This window comes from Neodiprion virginianus, chromosome 5 (assembly GCF_021901495.1).
Source record: "Neodiprion virginianus isolate iyNeoVirg1 chromosome 5, iyNeoVirg1.1, whole genome shotgun sequence".
In the NCBI taxonomy this organism is placed as follows: Eukaryota; Metazoa; Arthropoda; class Insecta; order Hymenoptera; family Diprionidae; genus Neodiprion; species Neodiprion virginianus.
Genome location: NC_060881.1, coordinates 23,416,228 through 23,438,772, shown reverse-complemented (window position 1 = coordinate 23,438,772; position 22,545 = coordinate 23,416,228). Strand labels below are relative to the sequence as shown.

Here is a 22,545-nt window from a genome sequence, read left to right as displayed (position 1 = left end):
TCGCATTAACATTTCACTTCTTGTTGCTGCGTGGGCAGTGAAATCTTTTCAGAAGGCTTAGTCTCGCACAAGAAGCCAGCCGATTTCTCACGGGCATAAGAACGACACACACGTTCAAAGTATTTTGGTAGCGGATGTAACGCTAAGGATCCGCTTTGCGGAGACGGTGCCAGTTTTCTTTACGGTATTTGCGAAACCATCCCAAGGATGTTACAAATAACTTCTCGTCCACGAATCGTACGTTACGACGAACGTTCGCCGGTTTTTTGCGCATAATATGGATATTCGAGGTAAATTCTTGCTCGGTCGTTTTGCAATTATAATCATAGGCAGCAGTTCCTGCAGGATTTTCCGAGGATGATTGAAACGTATCAAAAACAACCGGAGAATCCCGGGATTTCAAATCCTTAGTTGAATATCAATTGTTTTTCATTCTGCTTCCGTAATTTCAGTTTCATGTTCCACGGTTTCCTCCGAAAGTTACAATAAACGTTGGATCAAATTAAATTTCTCCGTCGTTTCGGGCTTTCACTCCAATATCGATGAGTATAATGATACGAGTAGTTACGTCAAAGGGAAAATATTGTTCGTTCCGTTCGTTGAATGAATCGGTTGCATGTACGCGAAGTACGCGAATTGACTAAGAATTTAATTACTTCATTTCACGAAGTGAGCACGTTCAGCAGAGGTTGTGCAATCGGTGAAAATGCGTATAATGCGGATATATCTTCCCAGCTTTTATCTTGATTGGGACAAATTATTCACACAACATTGGAGAATTTCAGTGAACCGTGCAACACGATTAATGAAAGTAGAAACAGATTTCGTACCTACATTGCAAATGAATTGAAAACGGCAAGAATTTCGATAAGTTACATCGAACAATTATTGTAAACTTCACGCGTGTCATGCACAAGCATTTTCAACAATTTCCTTGCGAAATACGTTTCTGAACAACTATCGCGAGGACCTAATAATTTTAAGTGAGATTGAAAAATGGTAAACGACGATTTGAGTACGGATTGATTGTTACTTTTAGGCCTGGAATATTTTATCGTTACAAGAGAAAAATCTCGACGTTTAAATTTTCCAAGCTACAGGCGACCTTCAGCCTCTGAAAAGCGCAGTAAAATTTGGAAAAGCGTGCGTAACGTGAACAAACAGCTTTCTATTTGGCTCTCAGAGCGAAATCAACCGGATCGGAACTGCATGAAGAATTCTGGAAGCTTGTGGCACAAATTTCCGGTGCAAACGTGACCAGATTCTGTGCGAGATCGTACAAAAGTGTAGCTGGAAGATTTGATTTTCCAATATTTCCTGATATTTTGGTGCGCGGCAGTATCGAAATGTGATTGTCACTGAGATTTCTAGCATTTTTTTTCATCTTCCTGTTTTGATATTTTTTCTTCCGCTGTCGGAAGAAGATTTCTGGCGGGTAAGGAAACAGGGTAGAGAAATCAAGGCCTAAAGCAAACGGATGAAAACTAATCCCGCAGAACGCAACGCGATAAAGGAATACAAGATCATGAGTGAAGTTGTGGGTCATGTGGCAAAATCCCTCGCGACGATAAGTCAAACGGCGAATTTTCTTCTCATGTTCCTTTGCTTCTCGAGCCGGTAATAACTCACGTCTTTCTTATGAAAAATTCGAATGATATTCCTTCAGCTGCGGTAACCCAAAGTTTAAATGCTATTGGACGAAAATGAGCCACGCACGTTAAAATGACGAAAATTTTGATAAATGAATGTAATATTCTCACTTCTCGTTGCGAAAGTCATTCCACCGCTACGAGATGATCGACATTTTTCACTGGCCAAAATTTTGGCATGACACTGAAGTTTAAAGTAATCAAGTAACATCACTGTAACTAAAAACCTAAAAAATGCACTTTTTTTTTTTTTTTTTTTTTTTTTAATCAAAGAAAAGTTAATAAGATGATGATATTTTTGGAAGTTATTAGGCATATATTTAAGTATAATACAAAAAATTATTATCAACAAATATTCCAAAATGATGACACTGTAACTGTGTTGTAACTGGTGCAAATTTGAATTTCGAAAAAAAAAACATGAAACATTACTCAATCTACATATTAATAGCTATGGAAATGCGTTGGGGATTTTCGATAAGTGAATTCAAACATTATTCATTAACGAATAAGTGCACTTTCTTTAGTCTAAGATTGAACATTTCCATTCAAATACTCGCCTATTACACAAAATATTAATATTTTCAAAATCCCTTGCGCACTTCTCTGACTATAGACATGTAGATTGAGTAGTTTTTTTTTCTTTAGATTTGCAAATTGCCTCGCAAGAATGGCTCCGGTGTTACAATTTTTTTAATATTTGTTGATAATAATTTTTTGTATTATACTTAAATATATTCCCGATAACTTCCTTAAATATTATTATCTCATTACCTTTTACGCCATACAAAAAAAAAAAAAAAAAAAATGACGAGGAAAGCGTTCTTCTTTCGTTTTTACAGCGGTGTTGCCCCTGAATTTAAAAATCATGCTTTGCACTTATTTCAAATGAGAAAAATTTCTGAAAGACATTCCGTTACGAATAGCAGATGAATTTTGAAACTCCGGTCCTTAAACATTTCGGTTCTAGATCTGATCTCATCCATTCTTATATTTCCGAAAGAAAACTCGATTAGGTATTCGCCACCGGTTTATATACCATCCGAATGTGTATACACGAGAATTCTTGAGATGAAAGGCAGCAGTCCCTGAGGTAGCGCAGAGATATGTGGAGACGTGGAGAGACAGGAGATAAAGCCCACCGACCGAGGAAGCATAAATTCGTCTCGCTGTAATATATGTAAATAACATGCCCATTCTTTTGACCCACTGAGCATCGTACAGAATCGCGCATCCATATATAAAATGGAAAACTTTTGACTTGTGGAACGTATTCGCAAAGATTGGATTTTTCTTCGCAAGTATTCAACGACATCGGATTTAATTCTACAGCCGATGGATTACGCAGGTATCGTTACTTGTTACTGAAAATTGTTGGCACGAAGAGTACGAAGACTGCAGTCGTTAAAGATCGTTTTCTTATCCGTAATTTCCTCTTAAAACCAGGTGAAATCAATTTGCACTAACGATAAGTTTCATTCACTAATTATTTTGCCCGGTGGTCAAATTCTTCACTCTCCAAATTACTTGAGACAAACAAGAGTAATAATTGAAATGATGTAAATGATATTGTATTGTTTCAAACCTGTTTTCTCCAACTCCTACAGACTTGACTCTTCAATTCCGATTTATCACCGTGTATTAAATTAACTCCGGAACACACGCTGGTCGATTTATTAATGAGACAAACTACACCGATGTGAGTCGGCCAAGTTATGATCGTGACAGGGAATTGTGTACAAACTATATCGATGTTTGAAGTAGGGTAAAATCGTCGGGAGCTTATCGATCTTGGTAAACATTTGGGCTAGGCTAATATTGCGATATCCACACGGTGAGGTATCGAACTCGATCATGTTGATTCCGGGAGATAATCGTCAACACGGTTCGCCGTTCGCATCCTCCTTGGGTGCGCCAATCTTGTAAATATTTGCCGATCGCATTGATGGGCGTTATTGATCGTGATTTCAGGGCAAATCAGGTTATTTTCTGCCGCATTAACTAGAGCGGAACGACGAAGCGACACCCCAGGAACGTGTGTTGAAAATTTTCAAACTCTTTTCTCAGCTGTGGGAGGAAATAAACACCAGTTGCTGTTTAATCACGTTTCGAAGGTCTTTTTTGCCGAAACTGAAAAGATATTCAACTGGTTCAACCGATAGCCTGACGTTTCTGTTTTAAATCAAAGTGCGATGCAAAGTGTAGGCGGGAAATTGTTTTCACACATTTTTCGGGACACTTGGAAAATAATTAATTGCCGTGCAATCGTTCTCTTAGTTTTGTACAGTGTGAAAGAAAAATCAGCAGTTGCAATTTCGCCAATTGATTCTTCAGGTTTGGATCACAACTGTTAAATTGACATTCGTTCAGATTTTCGAGGTCGAATAAACTCGACATTTTATAACGATGATGTTATTCTACGCGGAATATTGTTATCAGAAATTCAACATTTTTGTCAAACTCTGGTTATGGACGAAAAAAAGGCGCGTGAAGGTTTTGGAGATCATTGTTCGTCGATTGATTTTACCCGGCTTTTAAACTGTCAAGGTGTTTGATTCAGAATACAAATCTTTGATCTGCATGGAAAGCTTTTTAAATAATTCTACGAACGATTTATTTCGTTGGATTTTCTGCGAGGCAGGCAATATTCACATTCGTGAAAATCTTTAAGCGCAAGTTGAAACTTTTCAGTGACGATGTTCAATATTTCTATTAAGCTAGCAGTTTACTCTCGACTTTAACTCTTTGAGGCACACATTATTGTGCTCAGTCAACTTTTATACGAATATAGTATTCCAGGAGTTACGGGGTCGATGATTACGAATCTGAAATCAGATTTAAACAATTAAAAACGGGCGATCCAATATGGCGGACGAAAATTTCGGGGTTTCGGGGTCGCTGATTGGATTCGCCTTAGTGAATTATAAAAATCCGACTTCAGATTCGTCATCAGCGACCCCAAAAACCCCTGGACTGCGTTTTGCGTCCGGATTAGATCAGATTAAAAATTTTCAGGCGCCATATTCGACCCACCATTTTGTCAGATTCGTAATCAGCGAGCCCAAAAACTTATAATTCATTTAAAACATGTATATGTGTAGAGGAGTAAGTTTCTCAGAAATGAATTATTCCATCACTTCTCACGTTTTTCCGCAATCGGTTTGTTTCCAGCAATAATAATTCACATCACATCGCAATACCTACTCTCGAGTATTGAAAACCTCTCAGGATGCAATCAGAAATACTAAAAAACCGCCGAGGAATAAGTTTCCAAAGTTCTCTAAATCTAAAAAAAAATCGATTCGAAATAGGCGGTATAAATACTTGCCACCACGACTCAACGGTCCAATGAAACATTCAGACTACGTTGGTAGACACGGAAAGCTCCGAAGCACATACAAGAAGTGGAACGACAAGTTTGACGTACTTTTCAGCATATCCGAATCTAACCCTCCGAGATATTTTCTCTATCGAGGTACGATCTCGTCTTCGCGAATACGTCGATGCGAGAGAAATTTGAATGGAAAAATTTGCAGTACCCGGGCGGGAAAGGTGTGAATAAAAATATGCCAACCGTATTACGGGCAGTCTTTGATACAGCGGTAGAAAAGAGCAGTTGGGTGCATGCAAATTCATGAGCGAATATATATCTTTTGCTACACGACGCCTGCGTATTTCCTAGCAACTTCCGGGAGCATTGTCGGCGGCAGAGTCGGCATCCCACGTCCCATATCGCGGCCCCATCCTGCCCGATACTACCAAGATTTACGAGTAAACTAGGCGAGCCCCCTAGCTAATAGACCTGGAAGTTATGGGGCAATTCAATTTCATTTGGAGAACGAGCAACTGTCTCGAACGGCACTGAACTAATCGGCCCCGAAATCGATGCCTTTTTAATCATTTTATGACGAGATCGCTGCAGAATTATCAAAGTACAAGAACACCGAAGTTACAAAGAAAAGCTTACGTGTAGCTGCTACGGTTAAAAATTTCGTACGTTTGTTCGACTTTACTCTCAGAACTACAAAATCACTGTACCGGATTTTATTTTATTTTATTTTTTGTAATAAACTCAACGTATCTTCCAATCAGATGATTGTAATCAATATATCTCTATGCAACATTGTAAAACTAAATATTCAACGACGATGATACGATAAAAAAAAAGTGTTCCATGCAGCCTTTTGAATAAACTGAGCGATCGTAAAGTATGAAGTCAAAATTGGTCTGCCAGATTTTCAACAATTTTGAGGTGATTTGACGGTTTTTTTTTTAGTTGTTTCATATTCAAACAGTTCCGTTATTTCTTTTCTATTTTCTTACTTTTGAACAGACCTAGGAATCTCACGGATATAATCTTTTTATAAATAAAAATATGCGTACATACGGCTAACTCGTGATAAAATTATTAAAAAGTATCGATTCTTGGCCAACCAACCTGTTTAATTTCTTTCCCTCATCGGCTTGTTCTGTTTTTACGCCTTCTCATTTCACCAGTGAAAAGGTAACGGATCTTTTCTCGGGGTTGCACGGTTTTTAGATTGCTTTAACGCCGAGACCTCTAAGAGAATTTCTATGGTAAATGAATGAAAAAAAATTACAACGGGAACAATCAGGGTGAACAAAGTATTCCTACCTTCCGTTGTACAATGAAATATGTGAATTTGGATCCTTCGCCGGTTATTTTCTGACTTCCGAGCGCGATTTGAAACGATTACCCAGAATACAGAGTATGTGCGAATTACTCCAAGGATTCGCTTTTGTTCGTTACGTAACAAGGGGTGAATGAAACGAGTTCCTGATTAAATTTTTTTTATTTGTTTTTATTCTCCCTTTCCTTTTTTACATCGGAGTATATCGGCAAAGAACGATCCCGGCTAATTTTTGTGGTGCAAGTAGCCCGAGTGTTTATATTTTTTTGATACAGCGAATTTGCCATCAAAGGTTTTCATGTTTTTCAAGAAATTGTTTAGCGTTTATTTGAACTTCCGACACGGGAGAATTAATTATTAGTATTATCGTTGATGAATAATTCTTTTTAATCTGGAATTGGTTTGAGAAAAAAAAAATGTACAGTTCATACAAATATTTCTTGGATTTTGGATTGAACTTTGGTGTAGAATAGATTCAGCCGGTTTTTAGTATTGTTGTCAAATTGTTGGTTCAACTGCAAAAGATAGGCTTGTTTTTTTCTAGTAACTATTAATACCCCATCTTTTAAATCACGGATAACGACGTTTGATTACGAGTAAATAATCAGCAATTGATTTCTTCCTACCATATTAAACGTACTCGTACTTTCCGTGAGCTGCAATTAAAAAAATAACGAGCTCGGAAAACCTGTTTCAAGTTTAATTTCTTATATCGGAGATGGTAGTTCTGTGGAATGAGAATGAAACATGAAATAATGCTCTATAATTCTTCAAATCACTCAAGAGGATAATTTTAATGAGATGAAAATATTACCGGAGAGCGTAAAAAAGTTGTTCTGAGTTATCTCAAATAGAGAAAAACTAGCTACACATATTTTTCACAATTCAACGTAATAACGTGAAATAAAAAATATAAACTTCTCAATGCTTCGTATAACTGAATTAGATAATTGACGGAAAATCGTTGAAAAAATCATAAAACAAACAGATGTCGTTTTTTACTGACGTTGTCGGCTAGCATGCAAGATTTTGTCCCGGCCTATTTTTCCCACACTCAAGGCTTTTAAAAAATTTTCAAAAAATCCAGGTGATCAGTTTCAAGTGCCTACTTGATATTCCAACAGTTTTCATTACGAAATTTTCAATTGATTGATCGGTAGAAATGTTTAAGCAATGAGAATTTCCCGAGACACCGATAAGTGAGAAAGTCACACTTAGAAAAATTTCATTCGTTACAGTAACTAGAAAAATTCAGTAACACAGTTATCGTTAGAAAAACTGTTTGTATGTACAAATTTTCATTTTGTACCTAGAACCATATTTTCCGATCGTGGTAAAAAATGAAAACAGTTGAGGACCGACCGAAACTACAAATTTCTCCCAGTATACGCGTGTTCGCGTATCGTATCCCGAGCGTTGAACAACAGTTATTAAAATTGCTCGACGAATTTCAGTTTCTACTTTATCCAGCTTGTCGTTTCGGGGGTGCATCAGCGAGGCGAGGGTGGCTACGCCGGCGAAATTAGAATAGATATTAGGTTGTAATTGTTAAGCAGGCCGCGCGTACACCCCGTTCAACTAACGACGGTCAGCTTGAGATAATAGCGCTGGTCCAACGGCAACGGAATACAACTCCGGGATTACATTGTTACTGGCAACAGATTTGCATATTACCGTATACTAGGTTATATATGTACACCCAACCAACCAGCTGCAGCCCTGCGCCACCCAGTCTCGAATAGTCGTCAATCCCCGTAAACTCACCCCCTTGGCTTTGTCCAAATTACCAATTATCAATTCTCTATGCAAATTGCTCAGAGTATTGTAGGTACTACGGATACTTACAGTTTTTAATCACACTTTCTTCTCGTCGATTTTAAATCGGTTGTTTGGTCGCCGAATACTCACCGCGTTCACTTTAGTCATTCAATAACCTTTAACGTTCGTGTAAATATCGTGTTTCTTTTTAACTGAATAATTTTTGTAATATCCAAGTCACGGAACTTGTATTTCTTCGATAGAAAGTCGTAGTCGCTTTACTATTTCAATAAATAACCGCATATGTTTGTGATTTGCTGCAACTCGTATTCGAGTCCGAAGTATCTTCGAAAACATTTATTATTTCTTTCTTATAAGAGTTCTTATAGTTTTCTGGTACGACCTATTACGAGAGTTTTTTACGAAGAGAAAAAACTTACAGCCTGGCGTCAACTGTCGGGAAAATAATTTTAACTCGTTCAACAAACATTAATTCAGTACAAAAGGTGAGAAAATTATCATACATTGGGAGAAATTAATGTTTCGTAAATCTCAATGCTTTTCAACTGCAATTCCGACCGAGAGATGTTGACTTTTTTTTTTCTCGAGTTTCTTTTGGTTATTCGGAAACGATGTTGGAAAAATATTCACAATTGAACATGCGATAAAAAAAGTGATTAAATATTTTCCGAAAAGTTCTGCGATTTTACAAAACCGTTATACATGTTTCAGACATTTATCAATTGTACGCCCACTTTCCAGTTTCCCGGATAGGTACGGAAACTTTAGATAAAAAACAAAATTCGAACTTTGTTAAAAAAAAGTATCGATCCTTATTCGTCGAAAAGCACTCGTCTCTTTGGGTATATCAATGATTTTGAAACGGGGAAGAAATAAGATTGACGCTAATACCCGGAGTGAGGCAAACAATAGAAGAGGATCGAATCGTGGATCAAGATAGGTGAAAGCGGTATCTAAAGCGACTCGGTTTCATAGACGTTATGATGTTCAAGGCCGGAGGAGGATAGGTTGGGTATTAATTCAGAGAGCCGCGGGTGGTCCTGAATTTTCATAGAAACGCGTTAACGCGGATGAAATGCGACGGTTAATTAGGAAAACACCCTTAACGCTTTCAAGGTTAGATCGGAAAGATAGGCCCGACATGTGCCGGGCTGAACGCGATTAGGTACAAAGTCAGACGTGTACCGGGCTGCATGATCTCGGGGATTCCAGATCCACGAGACAAGAGACGAACGTCCGTGAGTCGCGGCAAGGCTTTGGCCCATCACCCAAAATGAAAAATGAACCAATATACGGGACCGAGTGAGGGACTTGTATCCAATAATCAGATATCAGCCTACCTTGAACTCCCCTAAGCCTCCGCCGAAGAGTATCTCGTTTCGCGCTTCTGCTTCAGCCACACGACGCTACTCTGCTGGATAGGAGACGAAAAAAGAAAAAAAGATAAAAAAAAAACACAAAAAAGCTCCCTGCAGTCTTTTTCAAAGTGATTCTCTTCCTTTGGCGCTCAACTTGCCGCGCCCCTCGCACTCTGGATAAAAAAAAATGAAAATGAAATAAATAAAAAAGAACCGAGCCACTTCGAGAACACGATTTTTCTTACCCGTAAAAAACGATATTTCATTTAACAAAGGGACGCCGACAAACCTCTCTGCACGATTATTTAAAACTGGAAATTTCTGAAAGATGTAGATTCCACGTGATGCCAGATATCAGGATCTCTGATTTGACTGCGTTGCGTAGTTTCCGGAAGTACTGCGAAAGACTTGTATATGGGGTTTTAGATATTTTACCGAGTTTCAAGCGTTTTGGCAAAGGAATCCTTACACGATTTCGAGGATTGTTATGGAAAATTCTATGGGGTTTGAAGGATTATTAGGGGGGGGGGGGGGGATTCTGTGGGGTTTAAGGAATGGTTATGGGGAATTATATGAGGGTTGAAGGATTGTTATGGGGAATCCTATGGGAATCGAGGGAATTTTATGGAATTTGAAGGTAAATTATGGGGAATTCTGTGGGGATTGAAGGATTGTTATGCGGAATTCTATGGGGTTTGACGTTTTTCAATGGTGGGGGGTTTCATGGGATTTGAAGAATTGTCATATAACGCCCCCCCACTCTTGCGAGAATCGGGTGTCGATTTGAAAATTTATATGTAAATTTGATGGCCGGATGTTAGAGCCGCCAGGCATGACGAATCATCTTCCTTGAAAACTTGTCAACTTCGCAAAGAACGATAAAAGTAACTACGGAACGAGCTTCACGGTTTTAAGTGAATGAGATTGAAGCTTCACTGAATGCGGCAGAGGGTTTTGAATCGGCGGATATTGGAAATCAACTCTGTACGAAAAGCAACCGCGCGAGGGTTGTTATTAGCGTCAGTTGCCCCCCCCCCCCCCCCCAGAATTGAACGCCTGACGCTTCACCGGAATTAACCGAATTAACGGAATCAACGATAGCATTGACGGCTGTTGCAATTATCAGATATTGTGCCCGATTTGAGGGCCAGGCTCGCGTTCACTGGCCGTTCAATGGCGATCAGCTCTTCAGCTGCCCTCTGCCGCCCCCTTTTCCTCGCTCCAAATTACAGATCAGGAACCAGGATCAGCCTCGTTCTAATCTGATTATCGTCGACTATTCACAGATCATAGACCAATTCGATTCCACGTTGCAACGCGACGTGTACGCAGCTGCAGCTTTGCCTGACTGAGGGAAGAATAGTGAGGAATGGAAAGAGAGTGGGGGAAGAAAGGTAACCAAGGAAGAACGCAAGAATGGAAAATTGAGGCTTGAAGACAGCCTGAAACTAAGAGAGAGAGAGAGAGACAGGGAATGGGAAAACCTGGCAATGCCCGGATTAGCCTGTATCCGGTTTCACCCCTTTCGCCGAGCTCGTAGGGCGAAATTGTCGCTTACAGGGCTTCGTATTGTTTTTCTGTCATTGCAACGCCGGTGAGTGCAATACGAGGAGCGACGGCTGCTGGAATTGTGAGTATACGAGGGTGAACAAGATCCCGCTATTCCGAGAGGGGAGAAACCGGGGGTCAAATGAGGGATGGAAATAAAGAAGGAAACTCTTGGTGAAAAATAATACGAATCTGGTAGGACTGAAGTTGTGGCTCGGTTGAGTTTATAATTCGTGTCGTTCCAATGTCGAGAAATAACATTCTACACGAGTTCAAATTTCATTTTCATTCTTCTTTTAATCTTTTAAACTCGGTATAATATTGAAGATAAAATTTAGCAGTGCGACTTTCTCATACTTGCCGCCTTTGTTCTTTCAGAATTCAATTCTTGATTCGATACAAAGATGCGATAATCTCGATGGTTGGAACGAAGTTTAAACAAATTTTATATTTATCCTGATTGAAAATTGTTTGGGTCGAAAGAAAGATTGTGTAAAAAGATGAACGTTCTACGTTATATGGAAGATCGCGCTCATTTAACTTTTCGCTTGTTTTCAAATTTTTTTGAATTTGTGAAGTAACACGTCGTAGCACTTGAATTATTATTTCTTTCCTGACGTTTATGTTCAACCCAAACATCACGATCCGTGAAATATCAATATATCAATCGGGAATCTTATTCTCCTAAAATAAAAGTTCACACTTGAATTATATCTATTTTATGAGATTGAATTACCAGTGAAAAGATCGTCAAACAACTTCTCAAACATCAACTGGAGACTTAATACTACAAGTATAGGTCTTAGTCAAGTAAATTGATATTATGATTTACGTAAGCGATAAAAAAAAAAAAAAATTTATTCACGGTTGTTCGTAAATATAAATAAAATGTACAACAGTGAAAAATCAACTGAACGTGTTCTTTCACATAACGTAGAACGCTCATCTTTTGCCGAAACATTTCTTCTAACCTAAACAAACTTGTCAAGGGATGCCATGGTGAAAAATCGCAGATTCTTTTTTTCCGTACACTTACATGCCTAAAACCTGCCTCTCACGGTCTGATTATCACTTTCTTGGCCTGCGGTAAATAGGCATAGAAAATTAATGCAGGGATGTTAGTAGGCGAGATCAAGTCTCAGCGATGTTGCTCCCCTACTCTCATAGTTTTACCTTGTTACTTTACCCGGTTCGTCTTGAACAATGATCGCTTGCATCTACGTAAAACCCTCTTTCCTCCCCTCTTTAATTTGCATAAAAGGGTTGATCGGTGCCTCAAAATTACCATCAAATTATCTGAAAGTGAATCACTGGTCGAGTGTGACCACGTGTGATGTCCGATGCTAGGATAGTTTACAACTAGCCTGGTAAAGCCCAGCAACACAGTGTACAGCGGTGTGCAATAAATACAAAGCTCGAAGTTGGCGTCAGACATCCCATCCCCCTCCAAGTCCAGGGTTATGGCTCCGTGTGGCGATGGTGCGGCATTAGTCGCGCTCTCACGAGTTTGGATCCGAATACCCAGAGGTATAATTTCGTTAGTGGACGATTTCGCGGTGGAGTGTGGAGTCGCGTATGCCGCAGTCGTGGCTGCAGTTGAGCAAACAGATCCGTCTGTTATGCATACGCATAGTCAAGGACGTAACTTACTTTGCGAATAACTCGACCCAGGCACACCGTACACGGGATCCATAATACCAGCGATGAAAGCTCGGCCGGTCTTTCCACAATGCAAATTGGGAATGCACGGTTCGATTACCGTTGACACCGGGTCTGTGTTGCCCCATTTGAATAAGCAGTACCTACAGCGAAAAGGATTGGAAAAAGATTGGAAGGCGTTGAGTCGATCATCACGCTCGAAGTATCATGGTCATCCACCTGGTTCGGCACGGGGTCTAAATTTGTTCGTACCATGTTAGTTTTCGAATTAGAAAAGCGAGATTTTCTCATGTGAGCAGCACCGCGTGTAAACGAAATTCATTGCAAGTCCTTTCATTGACATCCGAGGCAATAGACGGTCAAAACTGGGGCGAGGCACGATGCGGCGATCGCGTGTTTCGAGAATGAATGCGCAATAAAGCTGCACACTATGCGTCGCTGCCTTCCATGCATCGTCTGGAATTTAATTATAAAACATGCCGCAAATATCGCTTGGTTTATGCCCGTGCTTGGCTAGAGCTAGAGAGACAAGTTCAAGAATGGAGAGAGGAGAAGGAAGAACAATGACAAACTAATTGTGCTCAGTTATAAGTGCTTGCGGATATGACGGCTGAGACTTAAATTCTATGATACGGGTACATCTTTGCTGATAATCTGTAAAGTCGTGACTTGAAAAAACTTTACTTTCACGTCAGATGAGAAGGGTAAAGACCCTCTCAATTCATTGATTGAAGTGGTTTTCGGTGACGGAGTGAAATTAGAGAACCAAGAGACGTCGCCAGCACAACAGGTCCAGTTTCAGAGCACCCGTAGCAAGAATATGAACTACGCTGTTTTGTGTGTAGATTTTAATCGAGACGAAAGCAACCGGTTTCTTATGCCGTGAATTCGCGGATTCGTGAATTCAGAAATCGGCTGCTTTCATACATGCGGCTTTGCAGCTTCGAATAAACAAAAAAGAAAAAAGTCAGAGATCGAGTGACAGGCGAAAAGCTTCCAAAGTGGATTAGAGAAACCGATGCTTCAAAGGACCGAGACTGAAGTGGAGTTTCCTTCAGGATGACAGGTCCGTGGTTTTATTTCCAGAAACCGCGAGCATTTTTACTTCTCCTCTTAAACTTCCATCCTTCGAACGTAAAATTTTAGTCAATTTTTGTACGTACATTCGATCTACGGGGACCATCATCCGCTGATACAGTCTATGGATATAACCCGTAAGCAGGGCAGAGCAAAGCGTTCCTTCCAAGGATCGAGGAACTTGGTTTTTATATCTACCCGAATAACTAACAGAGACCGCGATGTCAATCGTGGGTACTTGGATCGAAGGGTGCATCGCTCCTCGTAGCAACAGTTTTGTGCCGATAGGCGAAGAGGCTTTCCCAAGCAGCTATAGGACGTTTAATTTTCGCAGGACGGTCTCGTGGGGCGGTTTTATGAGCGCAAGCGATATAAACCTATTTAAGGCCTCCACCTACGGGCACATGCCAACCTACGTACGTGTATCCACGCGTAGATAGTGTACGAAGACGGCGTGCGTTCGCGGCTAAAATGCCACTCAGAAAGACACCCGAATCGCCGGTATCTCTCGCGCATATGTCGCATTTCCGTTCCAAGTTATGGCTGGTTTACGACCGTTCGGCTGAATCGCGCATCCCCAGAATGTATCGTGGCCGTTGTCGACCGTCAGCAGTCGTAATCGATTGTCTCTCTCTTAATTAAAACGCGACGGGGGCAGAAAGGCAATAGAAAGACGAGAGGGGGGAACGAGCGAAGATATATTGTTTTGTTCCACTTCTCGCTATCGTGCTTCCGAGTTTACGCAAAGGATTCTACGCTCGAGCTTCGGCTCTAATTCCTATAGGGTTTCATTCTTTTCACAAAAGAAAGAACTTCGAAACAACTGTTTCTTTCCGTATATACCAATTTTTAACAATTAAAGGAGCTTTCGTCATCGACAATTTAAAATTTGTCGCAGCAAGTTTCGACGCATCTACAGTCACTCTTACCTAATTGTGAACAGAAGGAAGGACAATGAAGAATTTTCATGGAAAAACACGGATAATAGATATATACGGAACATTGCGTGACATGTAGATCAAAATTCTAACGATAAGTTGATGTTTCAGATTGGCTTTATAATTTTTTTGTATGAAAGCACATGACGAAAAACGCGAACACAATTTTTTTTCAGAATTTTTCGACTCGGTGTATCTGAAGTATGGTTTAAAAAGTTGAAAAATGCATCGACAGAATATCTGTCCAGGTCATGGATACCCTGTTATTCAAGGTGCTCAATGAAAAATCACAAAAACTTCTCGAGAATTTTCACTGAGTCCGAATCACCGTTTGACAAACCGGTGTTTGCAATGTTTTGGCACTACAAACTAAAAGTGGATGGTAATAATGTCGGTAATGCATTTTCGAACGCTGCTAACGACAAACTGATACAGCACTCACCGACGGATGAGCCAAAAGTGACAAATCCATTAGCATTGGAGACATTTAGTCGATGGGATTGCCGACTATGATCGCGAAAAACAAAAACAACAAAAGTATGCGCTTTCATTGACTTGAAACCTTCACCTCGTAATATTAATATTGAAGTGTTTCTGGCGGTCGTGTATACAAAGTTGACATCAACTCTCATCACACGGATGATGATTCCTAATAACGAGTCTACACAAGTGGCACGTTTGTTTAGGAATATTGAACTCGACACGCACCGTCGCCTTTAGTATTATTACAGCTAGATACGAGTTTTACAATGTCTTGTGTCATAGGCAACAGTAAGGAACAAGAATTCCGATACCTCGAATATAATAAATTTTGGGATTAGACTGGAATGATACTGTATTCGGGGTTTAATCCTTCACGGAAAAGACCCTTAACTTGGGTTTAAATTCGCATATTCAACTTTTTTCTGGTGAGAATTTAGCATTATCTATGAGTTGGGGGTTCGAATTTAAACCCAAGTTGGGATTTTTTCCAAAAGGGCAGATAAGCTCGTTTGCTGCCTGACTTCCACGAAGCCCCCCGTCAATTATGGCAACCATGATTCTGAATAATACGGTCCTTGAAATTATTCGGAGTTGGTTTATAACCAGAAACAGTATACCTAGATTTATCAACAACTAATCAGAGAAGGGTATACTCAGCGTTCACGAATACTAACTGTGATAGACTGACAATGAATGAAATAAACAAGTGAGCTGAAGCTCATTTTAGCTGATCTGATTAAATGATCTGTTTACGGGCGTTTTAGTGGCAACAAACAATTCAATTAGCCTAAGCAGCCCGAAATGCTTCAAGCAAATAATTTTTCATCAGTTGAGATGAATTGACACATAAAATTCACTCAAATTTGTTACTGATGCGTAAATGTGACACGATTATTGATACTGAGTTTTCACTCCAGCTGTATGTGATTTTTTTTTCACATTATAGATCCTCGATCAACAGAAATAAATAAGCCCTTGGGGTCAGCTACACCGACGGGGAAAAAATCGAGGAAACGGGGGTGGACAGGCTGCTTCAGTTCACCAAGCTGGCTGGCCTCACGTTGTTTCCTACACTCTAGGGTGCCCTAAGAGGCCCGGGCAAAATAGTTCAGCAGGGCTAAATACCTGGTCACCCCCACTTAATAATAACAAAAACATCAACAACAACAGAAACAAATATGCTATTGCCAGAAAAAATAACGAAATTCGAACGAGTGTTTCTCTACAAATGAACGAACAAAGCATCGTCAACTGTGGGACTAATCAAAGTAACATTGTTTCAATTGATTCGTTCCATTCAATCGTCGAATGGGTTGCTGCAAATAGAGATACGGTTGACCTTATATTGATTATCATTTTTAACGTGTCGAGTAGTCTCAAATGGATCAGTTTGATTGAGCCAATATCGATTCATACCGGACATTCATCAAACTGTTGCAACAACGAAATCTCTCTGAAACTAGTTTTATTCAATTCCTTGGAGTGATCATTTTTTACCGTCTAGATCATCGTTACAGACAGACGAATATCTGGTGACAATTCATAAAGATTGTTGGTTTGTGGTAAGAGGTTTCGGTGAGTTTCTTTAAAATCTATACGCTGCTGCGTAAATGCAGAATAGTAGCAGCACGAAGTGCACAATATAGTGAATTAGCGATAACGTTCGAGTACCTATCGCGCCTCGTCGAATGGCATCGACGTCCGTTTAAAGCCCAGTCAATGTGTCCGCGATACTACACAGGTACATAACTTTACACTACACCTGTACAGAATAGCTGAAATTGCATTGACACACGTTGAAGTAGGTCAGCCAATGAATACAAAATTATTCAATCACTTGTATGGACGCATGATAAGTACGCGTCTATTTATATTTTCGTGTAGAACTATGGGAAAAGCATAGTAAATTTTGGTGCCAAAAATTTCATAGCAAGTAAAATTTGATCAATTGGTTGATAGAATTTGAGGACTTCATTGTTCACCCTTACTACACTAACCTTTTTGCATGACGGTCAGGTATCCAATGAAAATTCCACAGTGAACGATGAACAGAAAAATGACAACAACGGGCCAAACTTTGTTCTGGGAATCTGGCTTTTCGTATTTACACGTCATGTCGACTCTTTTCCATACAAGGCTTATCGAATAAAACTAACAGATTTTGGCGAACTATTGTCGTAGTAGGAACTCGAAATTGAACCAGCACACACAGATTCTAGAACACTGTAGCAAGCTGGACGATCACTGGCTCCGGCCACTCGTTCTATTCCCTGTTTTGCTTTACTTATCAAGTTTGAGATTATTAAAAAATAATATGTGTTATTTTATTGTTCGTTGAATTGACTGCATTAAAGCATAATGATACATGGTACGTATCGCCATTATCAATAAATTTCAATGCTCAGCAACCTGGCATTATAATTATAATAAAATTGTACATTATGTTCCTTTTATCTTGCAGCCGCGAAGCACGTTTATCATTAATAACGTAGTCAATTAACATCTTTATCACGGACACGAAAACCGCGGTTGAGCTTTATAGCGTGGATTGCGTGTGCTGAAAATATTTAGTTGAGCGTTAGAAGAGAAACAGGAATGACATGTATAACTGATGCTTTACTTTTTAATGAGAAAATTAGAATCAAGGGTAAACGGTTGCAGTGATATAAATTAATAAGTCGAGTAAGCGAGCCGTGCGTGAGACGCAATTTTTTATAAACCGTGATGCGCACGCCGGAGTTTGATAAACGACAAAACGCGGTGTCATCTCAGGCGTGGAATTCAACAGACATGAGAGGAGCCAGTGGTAAAAGTACAAATTCCAGTGTAAGAACGAAGCGACGGTGCGGTTCACGGTAAGAACGGCTTGGTTGGGTATCAATCGATTACGAATTTACATGGATATTGCCCCGCCAGCAAGACATCCCGAATCGACTGACTTGGCCACAAAGGTGAGGCTGAAGGTCAGGTCGTTTCATTCCTGTGCACAGAACACAGAGTACGCCGACACACACACGCGCGTGCACAATTCCCTGTTCCACAGGGTTTCCATCCAAGTTGTTTCTCATTTTGCATCTGGAATGGCTCAAGTTTCCTAACGGCCCTGGAGAGAGAGTCGAAACTACCATCGTTCTAAATGGTTACGCGTAATAGCGCTCCCACACTCCGGATACGAATTACATACCGGTTGTGCAGAAGGGTCTTTTAAGCGGATAAAGAAGGTTGGAGATAAAAAAGGAAAGAGAAAGAAAAGAGAGTAGAAAAATTGACAGCATTTTTCAATGCTAATTCTCGTTGGAAGGAAAATGAAGAACGGTACTGTTCAGAAGAATTCCCTCAATTGAAAATTATAACGATGAAGCAGTCGCATTCATCCTTTCTTATGTTGTAGCATTATCGGTAGACCCAGAGGTTTTCTTGAAAGGACCTGCTCTCAAGGCGCGCTATTCAACTTGCTTAATTTTCATTGACTGACATCCGTGCTTGCAGACTTCAGGCAAATTTTTAGTGACAAGAACAAATTCCCTAGAATCGACCGGTTGGCAAGTTAACCTAACCTCTCGCTTGATAAGAAGGATCGGCTCACGGCGCATCTACGATCCACTATGGATCGATTACTGTGCCTATCATGCTAGTAACATTTTTCATAGTTGACTACGCATAGAGCAGGTTTTTTCAAGAAAATTTCTCGATATAGTATCAATAAAAGTTCCCGCTGTTCGGTTTTGTTTCAACGTAGCGCGAAAACAACGAATCCAATTCTAATCAACCCTGCATTGTTTTGTAGTAAAATCTTTGAAATGCGACCTGCACTTTCTTTTATTTCGATCGGTTGCGCCAGAGTTGAACAATAACAATAACAATGAGAAATAAAAATGCGCCTGCAAGTATGTCACCGTGATTTCACCCGCGTAATAAAGAATCGCTTGCCTATCGGGCTGACAGTGAGATTTTGACCTATATTGCTACATGAAATTGTGTCTCAATCTAACCAATAACTCAAAATCTAACTGGCTGACTTTAAAAATTTTTGTCCTAGAGGATATCGTGGACCCTCAGGAGTCATGTACGCTGTATGTTGTTTCGATATAACAAGAGAAGAGTATGCAGGAAAAAATATGAAGTCATCACTCTGAAATATGATAATGGCAATAAAATGTCATTAATAATTGTATTATAATTCAGTCTAAATGAAAAAATAGTCCAGGCCGTAATTTTTTTTTTGTATTTGTAAGAATGTAGTCACAATTCATTATGACATATTTCGAAATGGATCGTCAAGATCGTACCTAAAATTGTCCCTGGGTATAAAGTGAACCGATGAAAATCAGTGTCAATCTTTCAGAGTTCTTTATTTTGAACACATAAAGATGAAATGATTGAACAACGCCAACATTGGAAGAGAAAGTCTTTTTACTCGTTTCGAATTGTGACCATATATCTTGACATCTGAATCTACCTCCTTCACCAGCCTTCCAAAATATCTAAACCAAAGAAGGTCTTCTGTTTTCTAAACGAATGTCGCTACTGACCAGACCATTGTAGTTATGACACAATGTGGAAACTGCCTCAGCGGAAATTCGGAATCAGGAACCACGACATGCATTCCTACGCATACCAAGTCCATTCTTATCGGCGCCCATAATTGTTGATGCCTATCCAACAGCGCTGGAGTAATCGATTTATGAAATGGATGCATAGGAGCTGGTATTGTCGTCAAACTAGACGCCGCGATGTCATGACAAGCTTGCGAATTGTTACAGCTAGCTATTCAAAGTATGGTTCACGTCTAGAACTTCTCAGTATGTACTTTCAAAGCACACTGTTCTTTCTGGTCGGATCCATTCCAGGTGTCCCAGTAACGACAAAACTATACCAATTTCCAAGTCGATATCGGGACTACAGATGGGTTTCAAAGACAGAGTGGGAAAGTGATTCCGATAAAAAAAAAATAGAGGACACTGTACGAATTCGGATAGTGAACCTTTCAACTCTATTTCCACGTCATAGACATACGCCTGTGACGTCGTTATTTTGCTTGCTATTATAACCCCAAGACGAGGGATTACCGGGGTATATTTTTTACGTAAATATCTCGCGTGTTTTGCACTGTACTTTCTCGAACTGAGTTCTTCTCCCAGCTCTGGTAACTCGGTGTCGTTTGTATACGACCGTAAAACACGATACGTGGGCTTCTCACGCGACCGGCTAGCCTGCAATCTCAGGTGAAATTATACGCATGATGCAATATGCCTGAGCTAGTCTTACTCACGTAGAAACGAAATATTTCTCACACATATACATGCCCAAACCATTTCGGTTCAGCTAGATACGTTAGGTAAGAGATTACGTAGTCCTCGGTTCAAGGAAATGTCAAGAGCGCAATTATACTCTCGTTAAGATCCACGTTTCCTTGAGCATTCGCGTCAGCTCTCGATTTTATCTAAAGGTATAATTTGAAGTTGAATCGTTGATATCTCCTAACCTACGCCCCACTTATCCACCCAACGAGTCAATTACCATCGACTGTACGCATGTTTCTACATATTTGAAAGGCAAACGTAGCTTTGCGCACACTGATGAAGGTATCTTCCTCCCTATCACCGGCATTTTCACGATAATTATATGGGTGGAAGATCCAGTAGGGCCGTAATTTCGAGTTGGGAATGAATGTGAAAATTTGTTTATAACCACCATCTTCCAGATTCTTTGAGGTCAGTAATGAATTGGACATCCTTCTTTGCCTACACTGTAATCATTCGTCTCGCTTCTCTCGGATTTAGATTCTTCCTTATTGGATATACCGCGAAATATTTGAATCCGTCACCAACACATCTCATCGGTTGAAACAACTTTCAAAATTTTCATACACACTGCGAGGTAAAATTATAACCAGATTAACACGATTGTTCATCGGTCAAACAAACCAATAAATTTCAAAATAAAGGCGACTCAGAGGTGTATCAGATTCGCTATAGGATAAAACCTTTCTTGTTTACGATTTCATCAATATAAAATGTATGAAAAGTAAGTGGATTCGTTATTCATATCGGAAAATTAACCGAGCTACAAAAATCGTTGATCTATTCAACATGGAAACGGAAATTTTGTGCTTGTTTATCACGTGAACTGCACCTAAATTTTTCTCGATTTTACTCATATGCATGTAATTTTCACTCTCTGAACAGTTGTTACTGATTCACCCAATCATTCATCCGTTCAACGCATCAGGTTTCACATGCAAATTAACATCAAATTTCCATTAATACCCGTGCAAGCAGTGTAAACTTTTCTGAAATAACACTGCTGTTTTAGTCAATTTCCATCGAAAGCAAGCATAATTATTTCGTATTTTCAGAAATACTGTAACTTCGTACGCGATGAGTGAAATTCTACTTTCGTTGATATTGAAAACCGTTTTCCCGCAGGCGAATAGTTGGCGCTTCACATACTTGCATAAGCGAGACTTCTGGCTCGATTATTACGCAGTAATAGCAGTGACGATTGTAATAAGCGATAGTCATAATACAGTAATCACGAGGTGGCACGGCGGCTTTCTAATGCCTCTAATACGTAGTAAGGGGTGCACAGACTTCGTTCAACTGCATATAGGTACGGTGAATTCAATTCGGAGAGTGAAATCCCGACGAGACGTAATTGTTCATCCCCTTATAAAACCGAGCAAAGCACTTCTGCAATCCGCACTTTCAGCTCATGACATTTATTTTTCAGACTCTAGAAGAGCGAGTGCAATTCCACAAAAAAATGCAGAACAATATACAGAATACTCTTGCGCAATCCATACATTACGCAGCTACGTTTTTTTTTTCTTTTTTTTCACTGAGTTTTGAAAACTTCTTGCCATGCGCACCTAATTTTTCACGTTCAAACATCGAATGATATCGCCCACAGTTTTCCCTGAGGGAAAGGATCCATGCGAAAATTTTAACCAGGTGTACATGGGAGCGTTATGCTTTGTTTTGTGCCTCGTGCAAAATTACCTCACCGATTCGAGCTGAGTTTAATTATCGACGTATCTGCGATAAAATATATTTACGCAGCCACCAAACTGCACGTCGAAACGCCACGTAACCCCAATTCAACGTTCGCGTGTTGAAAGTTGGCAATATTCTGCATAATAACTATTTACCGCTGAAACATCCAACGGCTTGTTTTATCATTCAGTAAGTTATACAATAATCAGTCAGTCTTTCTTGTTCGTACAACGATAACTAACCAAACCATTGCACGTTTGCACAAAGGCTACAGTACCTATTGCTCCCTGTTTGCTTATTTTTGTAGAAATTTGAATAGCATTCTTTTTACTCTCAATAAGCGATGTTTAAGGACCAGTAACAGCGTGAGTTACAATGGTTTCATGAACTTATACAGTATACACACA

The 22,545-nt window shown here is 39.7% G+C and overlaps 1 protein-coding gene across 5 annotated transcripts in view; it reads right to left on the bottom strand.

Annotated features, from left to right (window-relative positions):
- Positions 1-22,545, bottom strand: part of LOC124304408 (protein turtle homolog A-like) — a 418,202-nt gene that overhangs the window by 129,441 nt on the left and 266,216 nt on the right. For 2 of the 5 annotated variants that reach the window (XM_046762618.1, XM_046762619.1), the window contains exon 1: positions 17,141-17,366. The exons of 1 other annotated variant lie outside the window; for it this stretch is intronic. In XM_046762618.1, coding sequence (XP_046618574.1) covers positions 17,141-17,258 — 118 coding nt within the window. In that variant the 5' untranslated portion in view covers positions 17,259-17,366. Of the gene's footprint in view, positions 1-8,146; positions 8,165-9,420; positions 9,443-17,140; positions 17,367-22,545 lie in introns of those variants that run through there. 2 more of the 5 variants (XM_046762621.1, XM_046762622.1) reach the window with 2 other exon arrangements.